At 31.6% G+C, this 26,573-nt stretch overlaps 2 protein-coding genes across 2 annotated transcripts; both read left to right on the forward strand.

Moving 5' to 3' along the window:
- Window positions 1-48: 48 nt before the first annotated feature.
- LOC133194500 (uncharacterized) lies at window positions 49-12,990 on the forward strand. Its single transcript, XM_061330445.1, has 13 exons — window positions 49-156; window positions 428-566; window positions 4,903-4,968; window positions 6,101-6,181; window positions 6,278-6,371; window positions 7,632-7,723; window positions 9,187-9,704; window positions 9,846-10,093; window positions 10,236-10,308; window positions 10,481-10,558; window positions 10,776-10,943; window positions 11,048-11,129; window positions 12,595-12,990. Exons 1-13 carry the CDS (start codon window positions 49-51, stop codon window positions 12,957-12,959), a joined length of 2,112 nt encoding a protein of 703 aa, XP_061186429.1. The 3' UTR covers window positions 12,960-12,990.
- Window positions 12,991-23,725: 10,735 nt separating this feature from the next.
- On the forward strand, window positions 23,726-26,309 carry LOC133194974 (acetylcholine receptor subunit beta-like). Its single transcript, XM_061330867.1, has 2 exons — window positions 23,726-23,866; window positions 25,992-26,309. The coding sequence occupies exons 1-2, from the start codon at window positions 23,726-23,728 to the stop codon at window positions 26,307-26,309; spliced, it is 459 nt and encodes a 152-aa protein (XP_061186851.1).
- Window positions 26,310-26,573: the final 264 nt, after the last annotated feature.

The raw sequence follows: 26,573 nt of genomic DNA on the forward strand, positions 1-26,573 counted from the left end.
CATGTATGCAGCACATGTCATCCATACCTCGATCTGACAAGGTGCAATATGTGGTCCATTTCAAAGTCAGAAAATGCAGTATTTATGAAACAGAAAGGCAGCATAGTTGGAAAAGTATGGGATATTGCAGCTGCCAACAACAAGGGATGCATCAAGGTATAATAGGCTAAAATATATATTTAAAATAAAAAGGATTACATCAAAGACCACAGATGTGTAAAAAAAAAAAAAAAAAAAAAAAAAAAAAAAAAAAAAAGACTCCGATTTATCAATTATATTTTTATAAATGATTTTAGAAAGAAATGCTTATTTTTTTAACTGACACAACTCCTTATTAGTTTTTTAATCTACAGGTAAAGCTAATGAGTTCAAGTTTGGTACAAAAAAAAAATCAGAGAAATATTAAGGAATTTATTCATTTATTTAGATTATGATGAATGGCCTCGACAAAATTATGCGTCTTGAGGATTTCCATGCAGAAGACAATGAATACTCAAGCTTATTTGCTGGACATCTTAGCAGTAGACATTCATTTGTAGAAAGATGGAGAACCTTTAAAAAATCAGGTATGTTTTCTTATTAAAACTTAACACTGCTTGCATAAAGTTTGCAAATTTAGGAAGTTGATAACTAGAAACTTTTTACATATTACTTGGAGATATATAGGTAGGATGAACATGCATGTCCATGCATATTAATTTAAAGAAAATATTTTTCTTTTCTTGTATGAGAAAAATCAGGAATTTTATTGGAGTTTTCAGTAAATGGATCAAGATAATCTCCAACTTCACTTATTTTCTAAAATGCTTTTAAATGAAAAAATCTGATTCAGAAGGAATACTAAGTTTTGCGTAATATTAAGATGCAATAAGATTTTTGAAGGGACTTCTAAAAACATTTAATCAATTTTGTAAGCATGGTAACATTCCCATATGAATTTTAAAAATGGGGATGGGGGGACAGTGACTAAAAAAATATGGTAAAATTTTGAACAATTTCATGCAGGGATCACCATCATGCATTAATTCACAATCCCCCACCATGTATCAGCAGTAAAAATAAATGGCTACTAATTAAATTGACAGTACTTCATGACTTGCTTGATTTTAATATCCTGTAAAAAAAAAATCTTAACTATAACATTCTTAAATGTTTAGATGTATCTGTTTCAAAGCATCTGTTATCTAAGAAATTAAATCAAAGCCACAAGCTGGCCAGTGATTTGTTTACGTCTTTAGGTCAATTACTTTTTGCTGTATTTCATGGAAAACTCTTCTATCAAACCAATAAAACTTTCTAACTGATCAACCTACTTCTGCAGCGATAATAATTATATCTAGCAATTATTAACTCCATTAATCAACTTGGCATTTCCCGACCTCTTAAAACTTCATCAGATTGAATTTAATACAACTCAGTCAAATCAATCTAACAGCTGTGTAAATTACAGCTAAATAGACATACCATTAATTCCCTCAATATTACAGTTAGGCCCTCAATGCATCTAGGAACATTAACTCGCCTTCATCAACTCAGACACAAACAATTCACTGATACGTGTATGATCTCCTTCAATATAAAAACAAGAAACATATTGGCCGCAAACCAATTGTTCCTTTATGAGGCAACAAACTGAATTACGTGATCTGTTATTAATATATCTGATATTAATCTGTTAATTTATCCTGGTGAAATAAAACAGCTAGTGCATGCACATTGCAGGTGCGGAGTTTCAACAACAACCTAATTTTCTTCACAAATATTTGGGACTCCTCTCTCTCTCTGTCTCTCTCTCCCTCACTCTCTCTCTCTCAAGCAAATCCAAAGGAGGGTGTTGAAACCCCCACGACCCCCCTCTAGATCTGCCACCACAGTTTCTTTTGTTTTGGTGTTGAATTGTGGCGGGAAAATGCTTTGCACATTGTAAAACGCCCTGAATCCTCGTCTGCTGGAGCAAAAATTTCGTAATATTCTTTCTTTTAAGAAATGAAAATTTTATTTTTAAAAATTTCAGATAGGAAATGTATATATATACGTCATTTTAAAACAAATACAATTATAAATTCTATTTAAATAAAGAAAAAAATAATCATTGTATATATATATATATGTATATATATATATATATATATATATATATATATATATATATATATATATATATATATATATATATATATATATATATATATATCTTTGTCTTTGCTTTAGGTGATGCCCAACACGTGTACTAATATGAGTTCATAATTCAGGATTCGATCAGATAAAACATGTACCCATTTTTTTTTATTCAAGTTAAATTTATGCTTTTTTGTTAAACATTTAGACACTATTTATTAATATTCTATATGATTGTTAATTAAATACTTTTATTTTTTTAACTCCGCAGAAACGCACGACTACTTTAAACTTTCATATCAAATAACCGACCGCCTCCTGGCGGCCGGTAATAATGCACAACCTATCAGTAAGACTACAATTCTAATAAACAAGACTATAAAATTCCATACTTATATTATATAAATGCACCCAGAAAATAAGGAATTTTCACATTATATTATGAAGTGTTTCCTTGATGAATCTGTAACATGGCCATAGGAACCGGGAAAAGGGGGGGGGGGGGGCATGGGGGTGCCCCCCCCCCCAATAATTTTGCCGATATATAGAACACTATAGAAAATATGGCTTATACCATTCAATTGTGCCCCCTCAATAATAAAGTTTGATGGCCTTTTTCTGTTAAGAATTTTTTGTAGTTGATATAGTGCCCCCAAATCAAATGTGTGCAAAACGCGAACACACCGTGCCCCCAAATAAAAAAATATGTATATGGCTCTGCCCCCCCCCCCCAAAAAAAAAACTAAAATTGCTTCCCATGGGCCTTTGTAAGTCCTTTTAAAAGTTTTGAACCACTATTAAACCACCCACTCCCTAAAAAATAAATAAGTTTTACAAAATGCATATAGAATTTTCTAAAAACAGTTAATTAGGAAGGCATGACTGGAACAACCTGCATGTGGTAGAATCACTGCATTTTTTGCCTAAAGCCTAGGCATCAAAGGAAAATTGAACATGTCACAGTTGTAATTTAATTATAATTAAATATATGCTTTGTACAATTTATTAAGTGCCGTAATCGAATTGGCTCACATAGTCAATCAGATACAACCAGTTTGGCTGATATATGTGAGACTTTTTTTGAGTGTTTTGTTGTGTACAGGTGAATTTCTATTTATGTATGACCATATGCATGATTTTACTAATTTGTGTGCACTATATTATAAAATAAGAAATTAATTCCGCCAAATTCCTCACCCCAAGCTCTTGTGCCTTTTCAGTAGCAAATCACATATTTAATTAACTTGGATTGATTCAATCGATGCATGTTTTAATTGCAGAAGGAACAAGAGCGTGACCCTGTGACAAACAGAAACTTAAGGGAAAAATCAATTCTTTCATGATCTGGGTTGTACATTTTGGAAATGCAAGCATGAAAACTAAAAAAAAAAAAACGCATTTTATTAAATTATAATGAGGGGGAGGGGTATCATTAGAAGTCTAATTCTTTATTCTTTAGATCCAGAATATGTATTACTAATTGATGGGGAGTCACTTTGCTTTAATTATAAGCATCATCAAATAACCTAGTGCAGGGAAATGAAAATCACTTTGCTATAAGCATCAATTCATTATACAATGTACAAGCTAGCGTATGTGTTTGCTGTAAGCACGTTTTACTGTTATTTGTTTCAATGCTATATCATTGTCATGCACCCTGAGCCAGAGGGCTTTGATAAGATGTCATTACCATTTCATTTTATACTTTAATGATGTACACAAATAGTTCTACCTTAAAATAATATAAGATTGCATGAAGTCATTATTTGATGAGTGATTTTCTCTTGCTTTTGAAATGAAATGATCAAATCGAAAGGTGAACTTTCTCTGAGTTAATTAATTTGATAAAACAGAGATTGAAATAGCTCTGCATCACCAAATACTATTCATATATCATCCTTGCTTTACAAGATAGTTGACATTGTAAATTATAGTTTCTTTAAAGACTTGCAGGGCATAACACATTATGCAGTGACTCAGAGGAATACTGGCCTATACAGAGTTCACACTCTGGTAGCTGTAGATAATGGTTCTTGGTTAATATTCCCAATGGTAATCTTAAAATAGATTAGACATTAGTTAAATCATTACATTCTCGGTTCATTATCTCCAGAAAGAGTTTGATCTGGTAGTGCACTGTAGGAGTAATGTACATCATACTTCATGTGCATATTTTTTTTTCATAGATGAAAAGTGAAAAAAAAAGTCTTTAAAAAATTATAATAAAAATCTAAAATAATTCAATTTTCTCATTGGGTAGTATTCTTAGTGTATTATTTACTTAATATTTTTTTTGATTTTTACTCTTGCAAAAATAAGTGTAGAAGAAATGTATTAATACAAAAGAATATTTTTTTTTTATTTAGTGTATGCATAATTTTATTTTTAAGAACTTTTATTTATTAATATTATTAAAAGGAAAAGTTCCTGAATTGTTCCTAAGCTTGATTTACATAATGGAGGTTGATTTTATATGGGTCTGTCTACTTTGTAATGAAAATACTATGAATATTTTATATATTGAAAAGCCCTTTAATCAACTCTATGATTTTTATAGATTATTTATATGGGTAAACAATTCAAAATTGGAGATGAATTCAAAGCTGCAAGCTTATAAAAATGGGTGTTAAACATCATATGAGTATTTTTTAGCCTTTCTCTGTTTCAATATTTAAAATACTCCTGAGTATTTAATTGAATTGTAAAATTATAGTTAGGTAATCTTTTTTTTAGACTAAAGATTACTGGGTATGTACATGTACGTGCACAATTTTTCTCTTTCAGGGCAAAACAAATCAACATCAACAGTAAAACGGACTTATTCTAAGATTAATCCATTTGAATTCAAAGGTATTTAATCTCTTTTTTCATTTACTTATTTATCATTTTATTCCTGCAGCTTAAAAAACAAGGAATATACATGTATATAATACCAACAAAAGGATCTTAAGGTATCCGATCCATAATAGCCTCAGATTCAATGAATCTGAATGCATAACAGATATATATTGGCTGAATACTCAGTATATGTAGACATAATTTTCATGTTTTAGTATCAATATGTAAGAGCAGAATGTGTCCTAATTTTTGACCTTGTCCTGTCTTTCAAGAGTTATCCCCCTTTGCTTTTAATCAATAAATTAAAATTAATTATAAAAAAATCTATGTGGTAAAAAAATAGTTTTCAATCGTTTTTCTATTCCTAATAATTAAATACATCTTTCCACCACAGCATTTTTTTCATATTCTTAGTATCTAAATTTTTATTTTCAAAAATTTGCTTGTTCCCATAGACCTCAATGCATTCTTCATTAATTAATTACTGCTTAGGTAATTATATTTTTGAAAATTCCTCCTGGTAAATCCTTTTCTACTCTAAAATGCTTTGAATTAATTTCCGAGTATTTAATACAGGAATGTTTAAGGTTAGAAAATTAGGTCCTTTTATGGGTCAGATACCTTAATATACTTGTATCTCTTTCCTTTGCTTTTCTGTGTATGACAGAGTCATAAAAACCTTCAATATTTTACTGAATGCAATTGTCAAAAAATAAAATGAACCACATTGGATTTTGTCTTCATAAGGTTTAAAAATTGTAAGTTACATGAAATACTAGATGTAGTCATGTATATATAAACTCAAATGAACAATTTAAGGTCAATGAATATAAATCAAATAAAATTTGAATAAATTTTTTTGTTCAAATAATAACTTGTCCTAATTTGGATCTTAAAACAATGGCTTTGCTGGTAGAGTTGAGAATATGCAGTACATGCATTTACATGTACACTTCTTTGATCATGATGATTTTTTTGCAAACCTTTTAAAGAAAGATTCATTACAACTTGTTTAAATTACTTGTAAAATATGTGTCATAATGTCCTTGAAAATATCACTTAATTACTCCAAATAAACCAGTATATCTCTTTTGAGCAGCTATAATATATATGTCTTGTCATTTATATTTTGTAAATTAAATAGATGATGCAGCATCGGATAAACTAGATGATGTCACAACACAGAAAAAAGTACATGTTGAAGTACACAGACCATCTATCTCAGGTGCTTCTGCCTTTTTGATTTACACAGTAAAGTTTTTAATGATATTAAATTAAAGTACAAAAATATATATTGAATTAATTTTTTTTTTTCATTTAGATTGCTCTGAAGTGGGTGATATTTCACCTTTAACAGCAGAACCAGTAGGAGTCTGTGAAGATGACTTAAGTGGTAGGATTGTTTTATTCTTACTGTCTATAATTATACTCACAACACTGCACTTGGTATGTAAATATAAAGTGCCCCAACACAGGTTGATACACCCATCAAATATTGTTCAATTATCATAAACAGTTTAGAGTGCAAGAAAATGACATGTCAACCTTGGTACAAGGATTTCCATGATTTTTCCATTTCTTAAATATTTGTTTATACATCTCCTGTGGTGTATGCATTATTTATAACAAATATTACATTATAGATCCTCAACTGGTTCTGTTAGAGCTTGACAAATGCCAATTTGCAGCCCCCCCCCCCCCCCCAATCTTTCATATTTGTGAGACATGATGCTCTGAAATTTGTTAGTTGATATTTTCAAAAAAAAAAAAAAAAAAATTAAAATATCATATTAAACAACATCTATTTAGTCTTAACAACTTAATCTATACCTATTTAATTTTAAAAATAAAAGGCTCATGCCATCAAATGACATATGCTATAATCCATGTAAACTGACCATCAGTTCTTCTTTCTAATTCCCAAAGGAAACAGATAAGTGCTGCTTGATCAGAGATACTCTAATAGCAGAAATGATTGAGACAGCTAGCCTTTCTATATAACATTGAACTCATTAATCAATCTTTAACTGGATTCATGTCCACTCATTACTCCCAAGGGATGAATGGATCTGCACTATATCTGCTTTGTAGTACAATAAAAATGCATATATATATATATATATATATATATATATATATATATATATATATATATATATATATATATATATATATATATATATATATATATATATATATATGTTATTCTGAAATTAAATTTGAAAACAAAGATTTTTTTTTTAATTTGTTACAAAGTTTTATAAAAAGAAAAAAAAACTTGTGTAATCTTGTTGCAACATTTTTAATAAGGTTCCTGCATGACTCTTAGATTTGTAGGGACTATCTACCATAATTAAAACTTTTTTTTAAATACTTTACAATTTTTTTAGATTTAATGTCAGACTGGTTTTAAGCTGCAATTCACAGGGACAACAGACATGCTGATTCTAATACATGTACCACCCCCCCCCCCCCCTTCAGTATAATTAGTTTTAATTAATTAGTTTATTATACAGTATCAAATTAGTTAATTATACAATATCAAGTTAGTTTTAATTACTTTGCACCAAATTCATTTTAAAAGTTAGGCTAGCCAACAATAACTCTTCGATCACAAAGATTTGTAAGATTAAATTAGATTTGTTAATTTCAGTGTCACCAGAAATAAACCATAGTGAAAATGAGAGTAGCAGTATCTCATCTGAGGAAACTCATACTGAAAATGCTAATAAAAGTCTTGTGGAGGCCATTCAAAAGAAACTTAAAGGTAATAATCAGACCAGTTTTACAACAATTTTAATCTTACACAGTGTGTATTGAATCTCTGTGCATACTTTATCACTTTTTTATACAATTTATTATCTTGCAAATAAAATATATATATTAAAAAAATCTCCATGCTTTGTTAAAACTAATATAAAAATATTCTTGTGCTCTGGTGAGCTTTTCTGTTCAAAATATGTCTGTTGTCTGTCGTTAGCATTGTTATTGTCATTCTTGTTGTTGGCATTGATGTTGTAAGCTTTTTACGATTTTATCTTCCCTAGAACCACTGAGCTATTTTGAATTAAACTTGGCACAGTGCATCCTTGGGTAAAGGGGATCCAATTTTGATCAAATCAAGAGCCATGCCCTTTGATAAGGGGAGATAATTAAAAAATAGTAAAAATTAGGTGAGGTTATTTAAAATCTTCTTAACTACACTGGGACAGAAAATGTGAAACAATTATTACATAGGGTAGATTCAAGTTTGTTTAAATCATGATCTCTGTGGACAGGGTGGAACCACACTAAGCTATCAACATTTTACACAGGAATACAGAGTACACAGGAATACAGAGTAAAAAATCTTCTTCTAAAGAACAACAAAGCCATGACGTGTTATTTTTTAATATTAAAAGCATCCTCAGATACTGTAGATTCAAATGTATTGAAATCATGACCCCCGGGGATAGGGTGGGACCACATTGGGCAATCAAAATTCTACATATAAAGAGCAGGAAAAACCTTTTTTTAAAATCTTTGTCTAAAGAACAGACAAGCTATGATTCATCTTATTTATATAGAAGCATCCTCAGATAGTGTAGATTCAATTTTATTGAAATCATTATCATTGGGGGTATGATGGGACCACAATTGGTGATCAAAATTTTACATAGGCACACAAATGAAAAATTCTGAAAAATCTTCTTAAGATCAGAAAAGCCCTGTTAAGTCATATTAATGTAGATCGATCGAAGCATCCTCAGATAATGCAGGTTCAAATTTGTTCAAATCATGACCCACCCCCCTCCCCCCAACCGTTCAAAGCAACAATAAAAGATTAAATGTATTACAAAAATCTTGAGAAATATACTTAAAATCAAAGAAATATGAAAGCATCATCAGGTAGTGTAAATTTAATATGTTTGTTCAAAACACCCCCTCTCCCACCATTTTTATATATAAACTTTTAAATGCTGCATTGTTTCCTGCTTTCTTTTCTAGCAAGAGTGCACAGGTGACCAATGTGGCCCATGGGCCTCTTGTTTTTTTTTTTTCTTACATCAAATCTCACAGCACCTATTTCTAGAATTTGTAATTCCTGACAAAATAAATGAGACTCAAAATCTGTTCTTTTTTGTTTATTTGTTTTTGTATTATTTTGATTGTATGAACTTATTTTTCAATAAGAGGTTAATAAATTGTATTAAAAAAATAATGAAATCAATAAACATGTACTTTTGCTAGGTTACATGGTACTCCCTGTGTCAAAACTTAGACAACCTTCCTTTATCAACCTCCTAAGAGAACCAGATCTTAAGCATGTCAAGGAACTGGAAAGAGAATTCAAAGAAAGACCAGGCAATTACTTTCAGTTGATGGTGGTAAATGTCTGTGGTCAACTGGAGGTAGATAACTTTGAATCCTGCACCCTTGAGGTGATTGGAGGCAATCACTCCAGAGAAGCACTTCAGAACATCATATCTGAAACACCTAATCCATCTCAGTTTGAAAAGAGAATGTGTATTGTGTACACAAATTTAAATCCTGATGAGGCCAAATATGTGGCAAATCAACATAACCAGGTCAGAAAGTTTGGCACTGACCTTGATCTGGTAGATAGAGCAGGTTGTTTTAGGTATGCTCTGTTCGAAAAAGCTGGGTATTCCAATCTCCAAGACACAATTGGTAAAAAGACCCCAACCAACAAAGAAATAATTCATAAATGGAAGGAGGGGCTCCAGTTATGTATGGGAGCTGTCAGTGTAAGTATAATCCTTTCAATATGTTTGGTTGCACAATAATGATATGTACTTATAGCCAACAAAGAGTGAATTAATTTATTGCAGGTTTATTTAATATGTTCACAAATAATTCTATGAAACGTCAATATTCTTTTTTACTAGAGAAAAACTCTCAACAACAGATTTCGGTTTGAGATGAAGTTGGCTCAACTTCAGACTGAAGTTTGGGTCGAATTTCTTGAATTCAAAAAGAAATTGAAAAAAGAAGTGAAGAAAGACAAAATCAGTGGGAGACTGTTGAAACCATTGAATGGTGTGTCATCAGAGAATATGCTGAAATTCTTAAATGATTACAACAGTGAAAAAATTAACTTCAGACAACTGACCTCTCTCTGCAACGAGTCCAAATCGTAAGTACTTGTATTCATTTTGATGAACAAATCAATTTTAATTTGAAATTCATTAATATTTGATTTATAAAATTTTTTAATAGATTTTTTTATTGTTATCAATTGTATCAATAAAAAATTTTATTTTTTAAATTGTAAACAGCAATGAAGCAAACAAAAAGGATGAAAGTTCTGAATGTGAACCAGGGACATCTGCAATGAACTCTGAAGTAGAGGTATTAAAAATAATAATACACATTATGTAATAAATCATTTTAAAAATTAGATTGGACAACATTGCTTTCTAGATTTTTCATTAATGTAAAGAAGTTTTGTATAGAAAGTTATGAAACATACATGTACATGTGTAGCATTTACACATTTGGTATAGCTACAAAATAATTTCAGACATTTGTTGAACCATTGGATGATGAAGTAGAGGAAGAGGAGGCTACGAATGACATTAAACTTGTTCAGGAATTAAAGGTAAAAAAAAAATCAATGTGCAAATTAAAGATTTGGTCTAAAAAAAATTCCTTTATTTCTGAAATGAAGGTGTGGAAAATGGAAATTTTTTTCATAAACCATGTGAAATAAGAGGCATTAAAGTGAATTCAAAAGAAATTAAGCCTATATGCTACACAGTGGCATTACATTTTCAAAATGACAAGATTTTAAAAAAAAATACATTTTAATGTTTCAGAGGACAGCAGCTAGAGAGAAAAAAAGGAGTGATGAACTACAGCTGAAGAATGAGGAATTGAAAGAGGCACTGGAAACATCAAATAGGGAGAGAGATGAAATGAAAAAAGAACTTTCACAACGATTGTTGGCTGAGAAGAAAATGCATGATGACATTCGCCAGTTAAAGGTGATTTTGTTGATGATTCTCTGATGTTATAAATCCACAGTCAACAGTTGGCAAGCAATAAAGAAGACAAATGTCAATATTTTGTACTTTAAATCTATCTTCAGGAAAAACTAAATCAAGCTACCAAAGAATGCAGGATTTTGAGGGAAAAACAGGGCAAGCTTACAAAAAGGAAAATCACAGCAGGTAAGATTACTACTTTTCTTATTTTCAGCTTCCCTCATTTATTAGCTCACCTAAGCTGAAAGCTCAACTGAGCTTTTCTGATTACCTGTTGTCTGTCTTCCATCTGTTTGTCTAGTCTCTCTGTATATAAATATTTCACATTTTCCATTCTCAATTAAGAATCATTTGACCAATTTTAACCCAAATTGGTACAGAGCATCCTTGGTTGAAGGGGAGTGTAAATTGTTAAACTGAAAGGCCAAGCCCCCTTACAAAGGGGGATAATCAAGAAAAGACAAAAGTAGGGTTGGGTCATTAAAAATCTTTTTCTCGAGGACCACTTTAAAATATGGAAACACTGTAATGTAGTGCATATTCTAAATGATCAAATCATGGCCCCAAGGGTAGGTTTGGGTCACAATAGAGAGAATTCAGGGGAAAAATTGAATTATAAGGGAAGTTTTTTTAGCTCACCTGAGCTGAAAGCTCAAGTGAGCTTTTCTGATCACCAGTTATTCAAGTTTGTTCAAATGAAGGACCACGCCTTTCTCCAAGGGGAGATAATTATGAATTCATGAAAATATAATGGCATCATTAAGAAATCTTCTTCTCAAGAACCACTGTGCTTGAAAGTATGAAACTTATATGGAAGCATCCTCAGGCAATGGGCAATCAAAGTTTTACATAGGAATACATAAGAAAAATCTTTAAAAATCTTCTTTTCATGAACAGAAAAGCCATGATAGGTCATAATTATATGGAAGCATCCTCAGGTAGTGTAGATTCAAGTGTGTTCAAATCATGACCCCCCGGGGAAGGGTGGGCCACAATGGGTGATCAAAGTTTATAGGGAACATCTTTAAAAATCTTCTCAAGAACAGCAAAGCCATGATTGGTCATATTTATATGGAAGCATCCTCAGGTAGTGTAGATCGAAGTTTGGTTAAATCATGACTCCCAGGGGTAGGGTGGGGCTGCAATTGGCAATCAAAGTTTTACATAGGAATACATATGAAAAATCTTTAAAAATCTTCTCAAGAACAGCAAAGCCATGATTGGTCATATTTAAATGCAAGCATCACCAGGCAATGTAGATTCAAATTTGTACAAATCATGACTCCCCCCCCCCCCCCCCCCCAGAGATTACCTTAGTCTGGCGGGACTGTGTAGTGTCATACATTTTGACAAATTGAAAGCATGAAAATGTAAAAACAAGGGACATTGATATGAAAAACAATAAATACTTGTTGTTTATTCTTTAAAACACGGAGTAATAGGTAAAGAGGTTGAAATAAATGAAAATACGTTTCATTTGTTTAAATGACAGAAAATTCTCCTTTGTTTTACTTTGATGATATTTTCCCCAGTTGAACCGGTACCGGACCCTTTCCCAATTGGTAGAAAAAAAATTGCTGGTAATAATATCATTAGATGTACTTTTACTGTAATACTAAACTGTATTTTTTTTTAAACAAAAAAAAAACAGTGGATGCCACAGAAGAAGTAAACATTCCAGTGACAAAAAAACCAAGCACTGACAACTGGAATTTCAAGGAGGGGCCGGAGGACTTAGAAATAGGCATGGTTGTGGCCATCACACCAATCCGTCAAAGGGATGTTGTTGATGGAGAGCCATGGCTGGCCATAACCAATGACGTGTCCAAAGCCAGAATCAAAGTATCATGGCTGAAGGGGAGTTACACCACCAATTGGATACCAAATCCAGACTTTGAAGGGTGTGCTCCAGATAGCATCCCTAGAAATAGGGTGGCATGTAGTTTTAAGTTGATTCATGACAAAATCTTGCCAGGCTACATTGTAGATAAACTGAAGAAGATATTTAAAAATTAAGATACAAGAATTCCATGTTATATTATGCCCCCCAAACGTCTTATGGGAACATAATGTTTTTACTGTTTTTTCTTTTTTTTAGTTCTTCTTCAGAACTTTTTTTGTGCCAGAATGTTCTCATTTAACCTGAGTCATCTGATTTAGATGAACCCTTTTGAGGGTTAATAGGCAAGTAGTGTAGATGTGTGGAATGAAGGTGATTTTATTTGTACATGCATGCACTTGTGTGTGCTTGCAATGAGTTAATTAAATGATTGATTTACTTGATAAAGGAATATAAAGATATATTATTTTGTTGTCTGAATAAGATGACATAATAATCAAATGTTAGCATTTCCTCATGAACATGCATTTACCCTACACTCTGATTGGCTGAAACAAAAATACTAATGTCTGTAATACAAAAAAATTGTCAAATGAACTTAAAGGGAATAGAGCACTAATAAGGAGTAAGGGTAGTATTGGGGATCATCTGTATCAGTCTCCATTACTGTTAGAATTAGTTTCATAATATGACATGCCAGTGCAAGCTCCCGGGCTTGTGTTTTATGAACTTGTATTTTTCATTCTTACAGTTCATGTGCTTGCTCAATTTAAATTACCATTTTGAGTCTTTGAAAAGGAACAATGCCTTCTACTAACAGTTACTGGAATGACATCTGTGCAAAGTATTTCAGGTCAATCTTAAATGAATTGTACTTTGTTTATGTCATGCAAAGAAATGAAGTTTGAAAGATTACACTTTCAATGTCAAGTTTTTTTGCTTATTTTTTCTGTTAGATGTGAAATTCTCAGCACAGGATTTGCTGGAAACAAACTATGAAATCAGAAAATATCTCATAAACATATTCAAAAAGATTTATCAATGTAAAACAAACAAAGAGGAAATGTTCCTCAAATCCAAAAAGCATTTTAATCACACAGCAAGTGGCATAAATTATCTGTTGAGTAGTGTAAATAATCTAGAGATGACACTGAGTGTGGAATGTTCCTCAAATCCAATAAGCTTTAAGCTTATTTATAATACAACATATCGATGAGAGAAGAACATTTCTCAAATATCAGTAAAGAAAAAGAAATTGATAGAGGAACTTTTCTCACATGCCGGTTGAGATACAATCAACAGATACATTTTTATTAGAGGAACATTCCTCTAAATGTCGGTAGCGATCGAGGTATAAAAACCAAACTTCCGCCAGAGTTCATCTGTACTCTGTGCAGAGACACAGAGGACTATGGGTTTTTGTTTGTTTGTATGTTGTTTAACGCCCCTCTCAAGAATTTTTCACTCATATGGAAACGCCATCACTTGCCGGTGGAGAGCTGCAAATTTTGTCCTATACTCGGCATTTACGGCCATTGAGCAGTGAGGGATCTTTTTCGTGCCAGCACCTACTGCAACACGGGACCTCGGTTTATACGGTCTCATCCGAAGGACCGGTCTCCACGTCCCACAGTGGGATTCGAACCCGTGACGTAAGGATCAACTCCTTACTCCGCGACTCTAGAGCAGACGCTCTAACCAATGCGCCACATGGGAGACAAGGACTATAGGTAGTTTGGTATAAAAACTATAAAGAAGTGAAACTGAGAGAGGAACGTTCCTCTAATATCAGTGTTGGGGTATAAAAACTATTAGTATTAAGAAGGGAAATTGAGAGAGGAACGTTCCTCTAATATCGGTGGTGAGGTATAAAAACTATTAAGAAGTGAAATTGAGAGAGGAACGTTCCTCAAATATTGGTGGTGACTTATAAAAACTAAGTGAAATTGAGAGAGGAACGTTCCTCTAGTGTCGATGGTGCTGTATAAAAACTATTAAGTGAAATTGAGAGAGGAACGTTCCTCTGATATTGGTGGTGAGGTATAAAAACTATTAAGAAGTGAAATTGAGAGAGGAACGTTCCTCGAATATTGGTGGTGACATAAAAAAACTAAGTGAAATTAAGAGAGGAACGTTCCTCTAGTGTTGATGGTGCTGTATAAAAACTATTAAGAAGTGAAATTGAGAGAGGAACGTTTCTCTAATTTCGGTGGTGAGGTATAAAAACTATTAAGAAGTGAAATAAAGAGAGGAACGTTCCTCTAATACTGGTGGTGATGTATAAAAACTAAGTGAAATTGAGAGAGGAACGTTCCTCTAATGCCAGATGAGTTCTGGCAAACAGATACATGTCTGAAATGGAAAACCTAATTTCTCCAATTTTTAGGCTTATTTTTCCATTTCAGTGTCCATTTTGGCTTAATATTTCAAAAATGGGTTAAAAAAAAGTAATTTTGATTTTCTCTTTTTGATTTGGATTGTGTTTCAAAAACTTTTACATGAGAAGAAGAAAACACTAACTGTGGCCTTCAACTCGACATTTCGATATATCGATGACGTATTATCAATTAACAGTAGCTACTTTCATTCATATGTCGACTCGATATATCCCAGTGAGCTTGAAATAAAAGATACCACAGATTCTGACACATCTGTTTCAGATTTTTTATAATTATTATTATCCATTGTATTACATACAAAATCAAATTACATTAGCAGCAAAATTACAATGGATATTTAGCACTCACACACCCATTCATACATTTCCCTTTTAAATTAATATGGAAGTTGCTTCATAGTAATCAGCTGATCAACAATTGTTTCTATCATAAACTAAATAGCAAAAACCTGTCACATTATCTTACATTTGTTCAAAAATATTTTTCCACAAAATCCATTGTTCTTCAAAATAAAACAGTTTTGAGTTGCTAATAGACATACATGTACATCTTTCAACATTGTGTTTCATTTTCAAATAACTTAGTAAAACAGTAAATGAAGGTATTTTGGGTTGTAATAAACATGTAAAAATATATTGTTTTGTATATAGTATCATAAAGTTTTCAATTCTTTTGTCCTTATTTAGTGTTAATTCACCTAAGATAATATTTTTGACATTGAATCTAACTCTTTTTGAAATTGTTCTGTATATATATAAACGCAAGTTCCTCCATAAAGATACAATATGGTCACAACTGACCAATACATGCAATAAAGTTTCAGTTTCCTGAGCACAGAACTTACAAATGTCTGTAGATTTTATATTGATTTTCTTAAGATAAGAATCTACAGGGAGGATCCTATATAGAATTCTATATTGTAGCCACTGTACAGAAGAATCGGAGGTAGTCTTAAAACAAACCTTAAAAACATCTTTTATACAAATATCTGCCACTCCATAGGGAGATAAATCTTGATTCCACTTTGGAATTGCTGTAGGAATTATATTATTTTTATTATATAATTGTAAATTTCTTTGTACATTTTTCATAGTGAAAAATATATTCAAAATAAAAAGGTAAATTAGGTTGAAAATGTTTTTTTCAAACTCAGTCTATCTATTGACCTATTCTTTAAAACTTTAGAAATAGCAGAAACAGTGCTATTATACTGCATTAAGCTTATATTGGAAATACTGAATTTTTCTTGAAAGGGAGATTTTGATAAAAATTTGTAATCTGATGACAAAAAATCTCCAATATTTTTAACTCCACTTTTATACAATTTTCTATAAAAATGCTTTTGTTATCTAAGGTCTTTACACAATGAAGATATTTTATCATAGCTTGGGGTAGGAAGGGAAATAAATAAATGAGTGAGTTTTGGTAAAATGAGCGTTTTTACAATGGTGACGCAACCAATAGGTGTAACTATTCGTCTTTTCCATTGTTGTATCATTGATTTAATTTTTGGTAAAATAAGTTTGTAATTTATGTCAATAATATTTTCTAGCTCTACAGAAAAAGTTATGCCAAGCAAAGTAAAAGTTGTGGATCCCCAATCTAGTTTCCATCTTGAATGATGATAAACTTGATTGAAAATTTTTTCGAGCCAATCCAAATGATTTTTGTCTTTGAACTGTTTATCTTTAAACCAGATATTTGTGAAAATAAATCCAATGTATCAAAAGCAGCAAACAAAGATTTTGGTGAACCATCGAGGGCAAGCGAGGTATCATCTGCATATTGAGAGATTTTGTGTTCTTTTTCATTTACTATTATACCTTTTATATCTCTGTTTTGTTTGATGAGAATAGCCAGAATTTCGGCACAAAGTAGAAACAAATAGGGAGCAACAGGATCTCCTTGTCTACAACCTCTCTGAATAGAAAATTGTTCTGATAAAAATCCACATTGTAAAACTGAAACTTTAAAATTTGTATTTAGGATCTTAATCCAGTCAATAATGTTTTTTCCAAAACTAAAATACTTTAAAACTTTATAAAGAAATGGCCATGAAATTGAGTCAAATGCTTTCTCAAAATCAATTAGCATCAACAGACCAGGAATATTATTTGACTCTGTATAAGACATTAAGTCATAAATAAATCTGGTATTTTCCCCTATATATCTACCTTTAATAAAACCTGTTTACGTATCAGAAATAAGAAATTCTAGAGTAGACTTTATTCTACAACTTAAACATCCAGATATAAGTTTATACAGGACATTTAATAAAGTAATTGGAGGCCAAGTTTTTAAAAACTGCCTTGGTTTATCACCTTTGGGTATACAGGAGATAATCCCAAGTCTTTGAGAAATTGGAAGTTCTTTCTTTGAAAAAATACAATTAATTGCATTTAAAATATTACATTTCGAATCTATCCAAAAGAATTTGAAAAACTCGGCAGAAAAAAAATCACTTCCTGATGAGTTATTATTTTTCATATTCTTAAGTAGATCTAAAACTTCACTTTCTTCTGTATCATTCTCAAGACTATTAGAAGTTATCTCGTCAAGTTTTTTTTTTAACTTCAGCTGGGTCAATAGTATAATTTAAATCCAGATCAATACATTCTGACTCTTAATTTGAATACAGATCTTCATAAAAAGATGTACCTTGGTTTAAAATTTCAAATTGTTTCAGATTTAGATATTTTACTAGAAGAGGACGCTAATGGTAACCTAACAACAAAGCTTTATGATAAACGTGATGACTTCGGCTTTTCAATCATCAGCTTCCCTTACTTATGTAGGAATATACCCTTATCACCTGCATATGGGGTTTATGTCTCTCAGTTGATTCGATGTGCGAGAGCATGCTCTACGTATGAACACTTTCTTAAACGAGGCAAGCTATTGATAAACACGTTGATGAAACACGGATATCAACAGTCTCGTTTGAAGTCATCTTTTCGCAAGTTTTACGGTCGATAAATGACCTTGTCAGCACAAACAATCTATCATTGAGTCAAATGCTGACTGACGTTTTTCCTACTTATTATTAGGCCATTATTTATACACTGAATTGTCTGCTGATTTTTCCGATTTTCCCCTGATCATGACAAGGAGCACACGGCTGGTGTGACCGGTCGGCAGGGAATGCTCACTCCTCCATGGCACCTGATCCCACCTCTAAATATTTAGGTCCCTCTTTGCTCTGCTCCAAATTTGTATCGTTTCAATAGACTTTCGAGATTGAATACTGTTCGTTATCTTCATATTTCAATGATAGTTTTTCATCAAGAATAGGGTCAGTCCTGTGTAAGTTACGGTTTTCTGATATCCATCCTCACTGTTGACTGCACTGTTGTGGAATTTATGTAAAGAAATAACTGTGAACTTTCACATTCCTGATTCCACCTCTGAAATTGCCAGGGGCCTCTGTTTTACGCCATGTTCACAAAGAGCTAGGTTCACTTTGTGCATAAAATGGCCCTGTAGATATACCAATTTATTGACTAACACCTTATGTTCCATTTTAAACATCAAGATAAAGTAGAGACTTAGTGCTTTCATTTCCTATTAAAAATTTTTTCCTTTAAGTCCAGGTCTTGGAAAACAAGCTTTATGGAATTGCAATGTTCTTGAATTTTAAGGAAAACAGGTATTTTTAAGTACTTTCAGAGAAGAAAAATAATATGAGCGCACCCTCTGATCTAAAAAATAAAACATGTTTTGTAATCCTCGGAAACGGTTCAATCAGTAAATAATTGCATATTTTAGATCAGAGATTGCGCTCTATATTAAATATCGAAAAATAGCTTTAAAAATTGGCTGTTTTTGTAGAATTGTTCAGAATATAAGGAAAATGACTCATTTCATGACGTCATAATACATTGACTAGCCAGAAAATTACGTCATTTTTGGTAGATTCGTAATCGCTAAATGTCTAAATGAAATTTAATGCATTGTCAACTAAAACTAAGCAGTTTCAGTTTTTTCAGAAATTCACAGGGCCAAAAAAGACCCTAAGTGAACCTTGTTCTTTGTATTGTTTGTAGGCTTTTTGAGATCGACCACTCTTCGTTATCTTCATCTATATCAATTGATGTTCCTGTCTAATTACAAGAAAAGGTTTCCCCGAGAATTTTTTTTTTTCAATAAAGATTTGGCATCAAATATAAATCCTTATTTTTGGTTTTCAAGGTTTTGCAGTGATTACATCTTTCTCTCATCTTTGTTTTCAGGGGAACATGCCGTCTCTTAAAATCTTCCTTCTCGCCATCAGTAAGTGGTATTTTGTGTTTAGCTTCAAAATTTTGTACATTTTGCAAAATGCAACAATCTGTGACAAATATAAGCAAATAAAAGTAGAGGTCATTCTCTTTTCCAACCCTTTTTACTCTTATCCGTTTTGAATGTATTTGGCTAAAATAAATAAATAAATTAATAAATACATAAATATACAGTTATTTTCAGCAAGAATCGTTTTCTTAAATTTAAGCAAGACTTTTTTCTCCTAAAAATTTAAGAGAAACACAAAGAATGAAATCATTCATAATATTTTGGAGATGTTTATATTTTCTATAATAAATCTAGCATCTTACTCTTGATTCATAAGAAACGTGAAAGTTCATTGTGACAAAAACCAATTCAAGAACCCATTGTTTACCTTAGAATTTTCTATTTAAAAGCTAAATATAAACATGTAATAATATACATTTTTTTTTTCATTAACAGTTGTCACATTTGTTTCTTGTGACGAGAATGAAATACGGTTGGAACAAGATCTAATGAGAAACTACAGCAAAAACATCCGACCATCCAAGAACCACAGGGACCGTTTAGACGTTCTTCTGACAGTATCTTTAATTGGCATTGTTCGCGTTGTAAGATAACTACATAATTAAGAGTACTACAGAATTATGTAGCTTTGTTTGCTTTTGCACTACTAAACCAGAAATGTAATGGCATTGCCATTTTTTGCAGACAATGACAAACAATGAAAATGATTTTTTTATTCTCATAACTGAAAAAAATAGTGTAGAGAAAATACCAAGGTACATGGTGTTCAAGCAATATAATAAAACAGAAAATATGTATTACATGCCTTAAGAAGGAATAATAGTGTAATTAACCAAGAGAGGCAACTCTCTAAATCATGCTTTCTAACAATTTTACAAATTTCTCCAAGTAGATTCGTATTTGTTAAATTGAAAAGCATTTCAAATTTCCAGACATTTAAACTCGATTGATAATAATTTGGTAAGTGCATAACTCTTGAGTACTTCAAAAATACATGTACCTCGGTGCATTTAGATAAATAATGAAGTTCATTCCCAATTTCATTGCAATAACATAATATACAAATTATATTCTCTCTTGGGGTGTTAAACCATCTACCAGTCTCATTAGGTAGTTGTGTACTGCCAGTTCTAAATATTATTTAGATAGTCCAGGTGGAAAATCCAACAAATAGCCTTCAAAGATTGAGGTTCTCTTTAAAGATTCTGTAATTAAAACCATTTGATTCTACTTCACTTAACCATGATTGCTGAAACTGTTCTAAAAGAGTGGTGTGTCTTAATTTTAATCAAGATATTCAATTAAAATTTCATACCACATATGGGTAAACCCCCATTCATTTAAAATTTTCTGAACAAATCCACATCGTGGATTCCTATAATTATTCAGTGCGCATAAAAGTTTAACTGACAATTTAGAACTTTGAGCATTAAGTAGTTTACACCTAAAAGAATTATTCTAACTTTGACATCAACTAATAAAGGATATCAGCCAAGTTCCCAATACACCATTAAGTATGGTTTTTAGGTTCTCAAACTTAAAATACGTTTACAGAATTTTAAGTGTAGTTTCTCAATAAGTTTAGTACTGTGATAATCCCACATTTAACACCATATAGAAGTATTAGTTAGATAGCTTTGTCAAAAATATCTAATCTACTATCAATTCCCAAATTATTTTTCTACATCTACCAATAACACATTATATACATTTGTTAGCTTAGTCATACAGTTCTTCGGTATTCGAATTAAAAGAATTGCTTTCACAAAATCGAACACCAAAATATTTAAAAATTTCAACTATATCAAGATGAGAACCTTCAAATGTAAAAGATATTACAACTTTGGATTTCTTACTATTAACCTTAAGATGTCAGTTCTTGCAATATTTAGACAAAAGCATTGGGTAAGTAATGAAAATACTCTGGTTTTCCAACAACCTTGTTGACCAGCAAATAGTCCGCCAAAATTAGAGAGAAAGTTAGACAAACAAACATTCAAACAAGTTGGAGCAATCAGTCACTTTATCAATTTCTACCCTTAATTTATAAAATTCATTTAAAATAAGTTATTAGATAATTTCATCTAAAATACCTCTAATTTTTTTAAATTTTCATAAAGGACGAACACAATCAGCTATTAACTTCCAGCTGTTGGCTTCAGATGGTGAGTATTACATTTATAAACAATGTCTGTCGAAATATATGTATATGCTCATGTAAATATACTCAAAAAGGAGAAGATAAATATAGCATTCATTTGTTTTATTGCTTTTGCACATATTTCAATTATCCGTTATTTATACAAAGCTGAAATTAATCAGAATTTTTTTTTCATAAATGGAACAACACTATGTTCACAATTAATATGCATTTTACTTTAATTGAGATATGTGCTGATGTAGATCAATGCCATGCATGATTATATGAAGATTATATAAAAAATTGTCTTGATCATATTTGTTTCGAATGTAATTAATTAATTCATAACACATTTTATTTGTAAATAAGAACATTTTCTAACAATGCATATATATTGCATATAAAAACGTGGATTCAATGTTGAAAAATCTTTACTATTTTGAAGTTGAAAATACGATGTTCTTCACTTTTTTCAACTTTGAAAAAATGTAGCAAACTTACGTTGAAATAACGTTGAATATATCAACGAACATTCAACGTTGAAAATATATTGCATCTTCAACGTGGTTTCAACGTTGTAAAACGTCGAAACCTCAAAGTTGAACACTATGAATTATAGTTGTTCAACGTCGCAATTTTTTTCCCCATGACTTTCAATATCGAAATCACGTTTAGTATCTACTGGGAATTGCATTCAGTATTCTAGTTATACTATACCCATAAAGTATAAATAATGCACGTTAATTCTGTTTGACACACTGAATAAACGGTGATCAATTTCGATATATTCGTTATTTTGACTTACATAAAGAAAATAAGAATATTTTACATTATAAATGAGTTTTAAATATCATTGCAGTGGCGTATATGTAGGCCTTATTGAGAAATGGGATAAATATGTGTTTGCCTTTTCATGTCAAAGTACACCTGAGAAAAACATTTCCAGAGAAGTTGTGTTACGCATTAAAGCAATGGTCATTTAATTTGATAGTAACACATTCTTAATGATATTTGTATATTTTTTACAGAATTGGACAGATGTGAATCTTAGCTGGGATCCTAATGAATATGATGACCTAAAACTTATCCATCTTCATTATGATCAAATCTGGAAGCCGGATATCATTCTATATAACTCGTAAGTCTTCAATTACCATCTCCTGTTATAAATATTTTTTAGTGAATCAGATTCAACACGTAAGCTATAATTTAAAGATTTAGTGTTTCATGATTTTTGTTTGATATTTTATGAAGTCATGAATTTTCCCAATGATTTTTTCGTATATAATCTTCATTTAAAAAAATGTGTTTTTCAGGATTGATTCAAGCACGGGATCTTCAAGCAGTACAAATATTCCCATAAATTCGAAGGGGCAAGCTTTGTGGTGGTCACGATGGATATTTAAAAGCACGTGTGTTATGGACATACAATATTTTCCTTTCGATGTGCAAGAATGTTTCCTTGATTTTGGATCTTGGTCTTTTGACAACAGTGACATTAATGTTATTCCGGACAACCTAGATGCCGATCTTAATGAATATCACCCAAATTCAGAGTTTGATCTTGTGAAATATACTATTGATAACTACACATTGCTTTATGCTGAATGGACTCATCCATTTCTTTATATTAGATACACGATAGTTTTAAAGCGTAAACCACTTTATTATTTGTTCAATATCTTGATGCCGACAATTTTACTTATAACCATATCACTTATTGGATTTTTCGTCCACGGATCTGAGGAAAAAATATCCATCGGATTAACAACATTGTTATCTATGGTTGTTTTACAAATGGTTGTGGCTGATAGTCTCCCTCCTGTATCAGATGCAGTCCCTCTCATAAGTAAGTCTTAAATCGATTTAAAATCTGACACATATTTTTTATGTTAAAAAAAACAATGCTGCAGTTACTTTAAATGCTTCAAGTTTGAAGTAAATGCTTTGACCAAGGTTAAGAACCTCATGGTAAAACTCTCTCTCTTTCTCACTTTTATACCTTGATAAATTTTATTAATATCTTTTGAACAGTCATATTATTTCACTTTTAGGTTTATATTATGGAATATCAACCTTTCTTATCTCCCTTTCCATAAGTATCAATGCAGTAACTATGAACGTTTATCACTATGGTGACAGTGGCCGTGAAGTTCCAGTTATTCTTAAAAGAATCTGCTTTGGAATCCTGTCTCGATTTCTCTGTATTTCTATTTCTGTAAAAGAAAACCCAAAGCAAAGGGATCCAGATGTCCAGGTATAATAATGGCATGCACCTACCCAAGTGATTCAGGCTGAATATTTTGGATATTAAAGTGAAACATTTAAGGTTTTCCAAGCCTAATAGGATCAAATTCTCTATCCTTTAATGTCCATTACTTACATAATGCTCCAATATTGATTTAAAAGCATTTTACAGTAGATAAGGATTAACTAAGAGAAAGTTTCAAAAAATGTAATTAACTTAACAGTAATTAATTAACAAAGATTGCATTGAAGTCTATGGGAACAAGCGATTTTTTAAAAATTGAAATTCAAATAGTAAGAATATGAGTAAATACTGAAGTGGAAAGATGCCTTAAAACATTAGAAATAGAATAACAATTGAAAACGATTTTTTACCAGATAAGATCTTTTAAGGTCAAGATCTAGTTAATGAAAGGTGCCTACAGATTTCTCAAATTTGAGAAATAAATTCATTTAATGATGCTTTATAACTTTAGCTTGATCAAATAAGGTGTTTCGGGGCATAATTTGTAGGCAAAGAAGGCGAAAAATCACCAGTCAAATACGAAGTTTTTTCCATATCAGACAATGGAAATGTATCCAGATTGCCTACAGTCTCTCAGAAAACGGTAATTTGCATGTTCTTGGCCTTTTTTTAAAAATAGTATTGAATATAGGTATCGGGATTATTTTTCACATGATTTCAAATTGAATTCCATGAAAATACTTTATTTTCTACATAATTATATTAGAGCCGTAAGGTACGGGAAAAAGAAAGTTGAAATTGATTATGATGTCATAATGGATCTAGCACCAAACAGTTAGTCTAATGTCATTTACTAGATCTTGACCTTAAAATTAATTTTTTGATTAAAAAAACAGAGGGAGATAACTCTTACCAAAATTCAAGGCCATAAATTAGGACACATCCCACCCTTACTCTTGTTAATAATAATAAATGGGAATTCAATTATGTCTAAATTTACTAAGTATTCAACCCCTACACATCTGTTATGTATTCAATTTCATTGAATCTGTTGCTATTTGGGATGGAATACCTTAAATTGAAATCTCAAATGACCCGATGTAAAGCAGGTACAGATATTTGCTTTTAAGAAATATCGGGTAGTCCTTTGTCGGCTTTCACCTCCAACGAATCAAAAATGAACCTTTAGGTTATTTCTTTAAACAATTCATTTTTGCAAAATGATATTATTTCAGTTATGTCTCTTTTATTATACATTCTAGCTAAGTTCACATTAATGAACGTCCTCCACTCGCAATACAAGTAATAATGTTAAGAAAAATGTAAACATAGAGGCTCAACGTTTATGGGTATCTCCGATATACATTTTTTTAAAAGAGAAAATGAAACTGTTACTGATATATTTTTTTTTTTCATATATACTATATTATTATCAAAACAAATGGTCATTCATTTAGAACAGTACATATTCATCCTTTTTTTTCGACTGAATTTCTATTGTATGTAAATCATATTTTGATGCTATTATGCTAGTATAGAATTAAACGTAAAAAGTACTTTACTCAGTACATTATTTAGTTTTAGCAGTCATTTGTCATACATATTGGATTATATGTTGGCTTCCTTCCAACCTTTTTCCCCATACATGTAATTATGTTTTAATTTTGAATTTTAACCATAAAATGTAAGTAGTAACCTGCAATATGTACAAACAAAGAGCAACACATATTTATCAGTTTAAATGACGGATTTTCTGGTAAGGAAACCCGAACATACGGTTTTTGTTTGTTTGAATGTTGTTTAACGTCCTTCTCGAGAATTTTTCACTCATATGGAGACGCCACCACTTGCCGGTGGAGAGCTGCAAATTTTGTCCTATACTCGGCACTTACGGCCATTGAGCAGTGAGGGATCTTTTTCGTGCCAGCACCTAGTGCGACACGGGGCCTCGGTTTATACGGTCTCATCCGAAGGACCAGTCCCCACGTCCCACAGTGGGATTCGAACCCGCGATGTAAGGATCAACTCCTTACTTCGCGACTCTAGAGTAGACGCTCTAACCACTGTGTATTTCCTGTGATGACAAAAGAGATATTCTGTAATTTCATAAATATTGTGACTCTTTCTAACTTCTTATGTTTTGTGAGGTACATTTATGTGAATATTTTAGCAAGGACATGACTACAGGGCAGATGGAACAGACGAAAGTTCTCTCAGGCACCGCTTCAATGGAACACATGAACTTGATGCAGAACGACACTCACCTGATAGAAAAAAAGACCTTGTCTTACTTGAAGAAATGTTGCAGGTGGTTCTGAGAAGAATCATCCAGGAAAATGATATGCGTGTCCAGGAGGAACAACGTTCTGATTCCCTGAAACGTGAATGGAAAGAGCTAGCTTGTGTCCTCGATAGACTGTTTCTAGTCATTTTCTTAATAATTTATGCTTGTTTGACAATGTCCTTATTTATTTTAGATCAAAATTGATGCTCATACCAAAGCGGAAATCATTTGAAAGAAATGCACCATACATTTTACTACGCAAGTTTTATTCTGATTTACACAAAGCAACTTTTCTTCTCGACTCGGCTTGTGGCTAAGAACACTCAGTCATTATTTTTTATGCTACACATTCTGCCTATGTGAGTATGATGAGGATGAACCAAGGTTAAGCTACACGCAAAATGGAATACAATTTATCTTGATTAGGAACATCAACTTTGAGTTGTTTTTTTTTTATATTCCAGTCGA

The sequence above is a fragment of the Saccostrea echinata genome, unplaced genomic scaffold, assembly GCF_033153115.1.
Source record: "Saccostrea echinata isolate AGI-Se365-2 ecotype Australia unplaced genomic scaffold, CSIRO_AGI_Sech_v1 ptg000029l, whole genome shotgun sequence".
Classification (NCBI taxonomy): Eukaryota; Metazoa; Mollusca; class Bivalvia; order Ostreida; family Ostreidae; genus Saccostrea; species Saccostrea echinata.

Excerpts from the sequence above, each read along its gene's own strand:
- LOC133194500 (XM_061330445.1), top strand. The coding sequence starts at position 49 with ATGTGGTCCATTTCAAAGTCAGAAAATGCAGTATTTATGAAACAGAAA. Across the intron at positions 567-4,902 it reads GAGAACCTTTAAAAAATCAG|GGCAAAACAAATCAACATCA; the intron begins GTATGTTTTCTT and ends TTTCTCTTTCAG. Across the intron at positions 6,182-6,277 it reads ACACAGACCATCTATCTCAG|ATTGCTCTGAAGTGGGTGAT; the intron begins GTGCTTCTGCCT and ends TTTTTCATTTAG.
- LOC133194974 (XM_061330867.1), top strand. The coding sequence starts at position 23,726 with ATGAACGTTTATCACTATGGTGACAGTGGCCGTGAAGTTCCAGTTATT. Across the intron at positions 23,867-25,991 it reads AAAGGGATCCAGATGTCCAG|CAAGGACATGACTACAGGGC; the intron begins GTATAATAATGG and ends TGAATATTTTAG.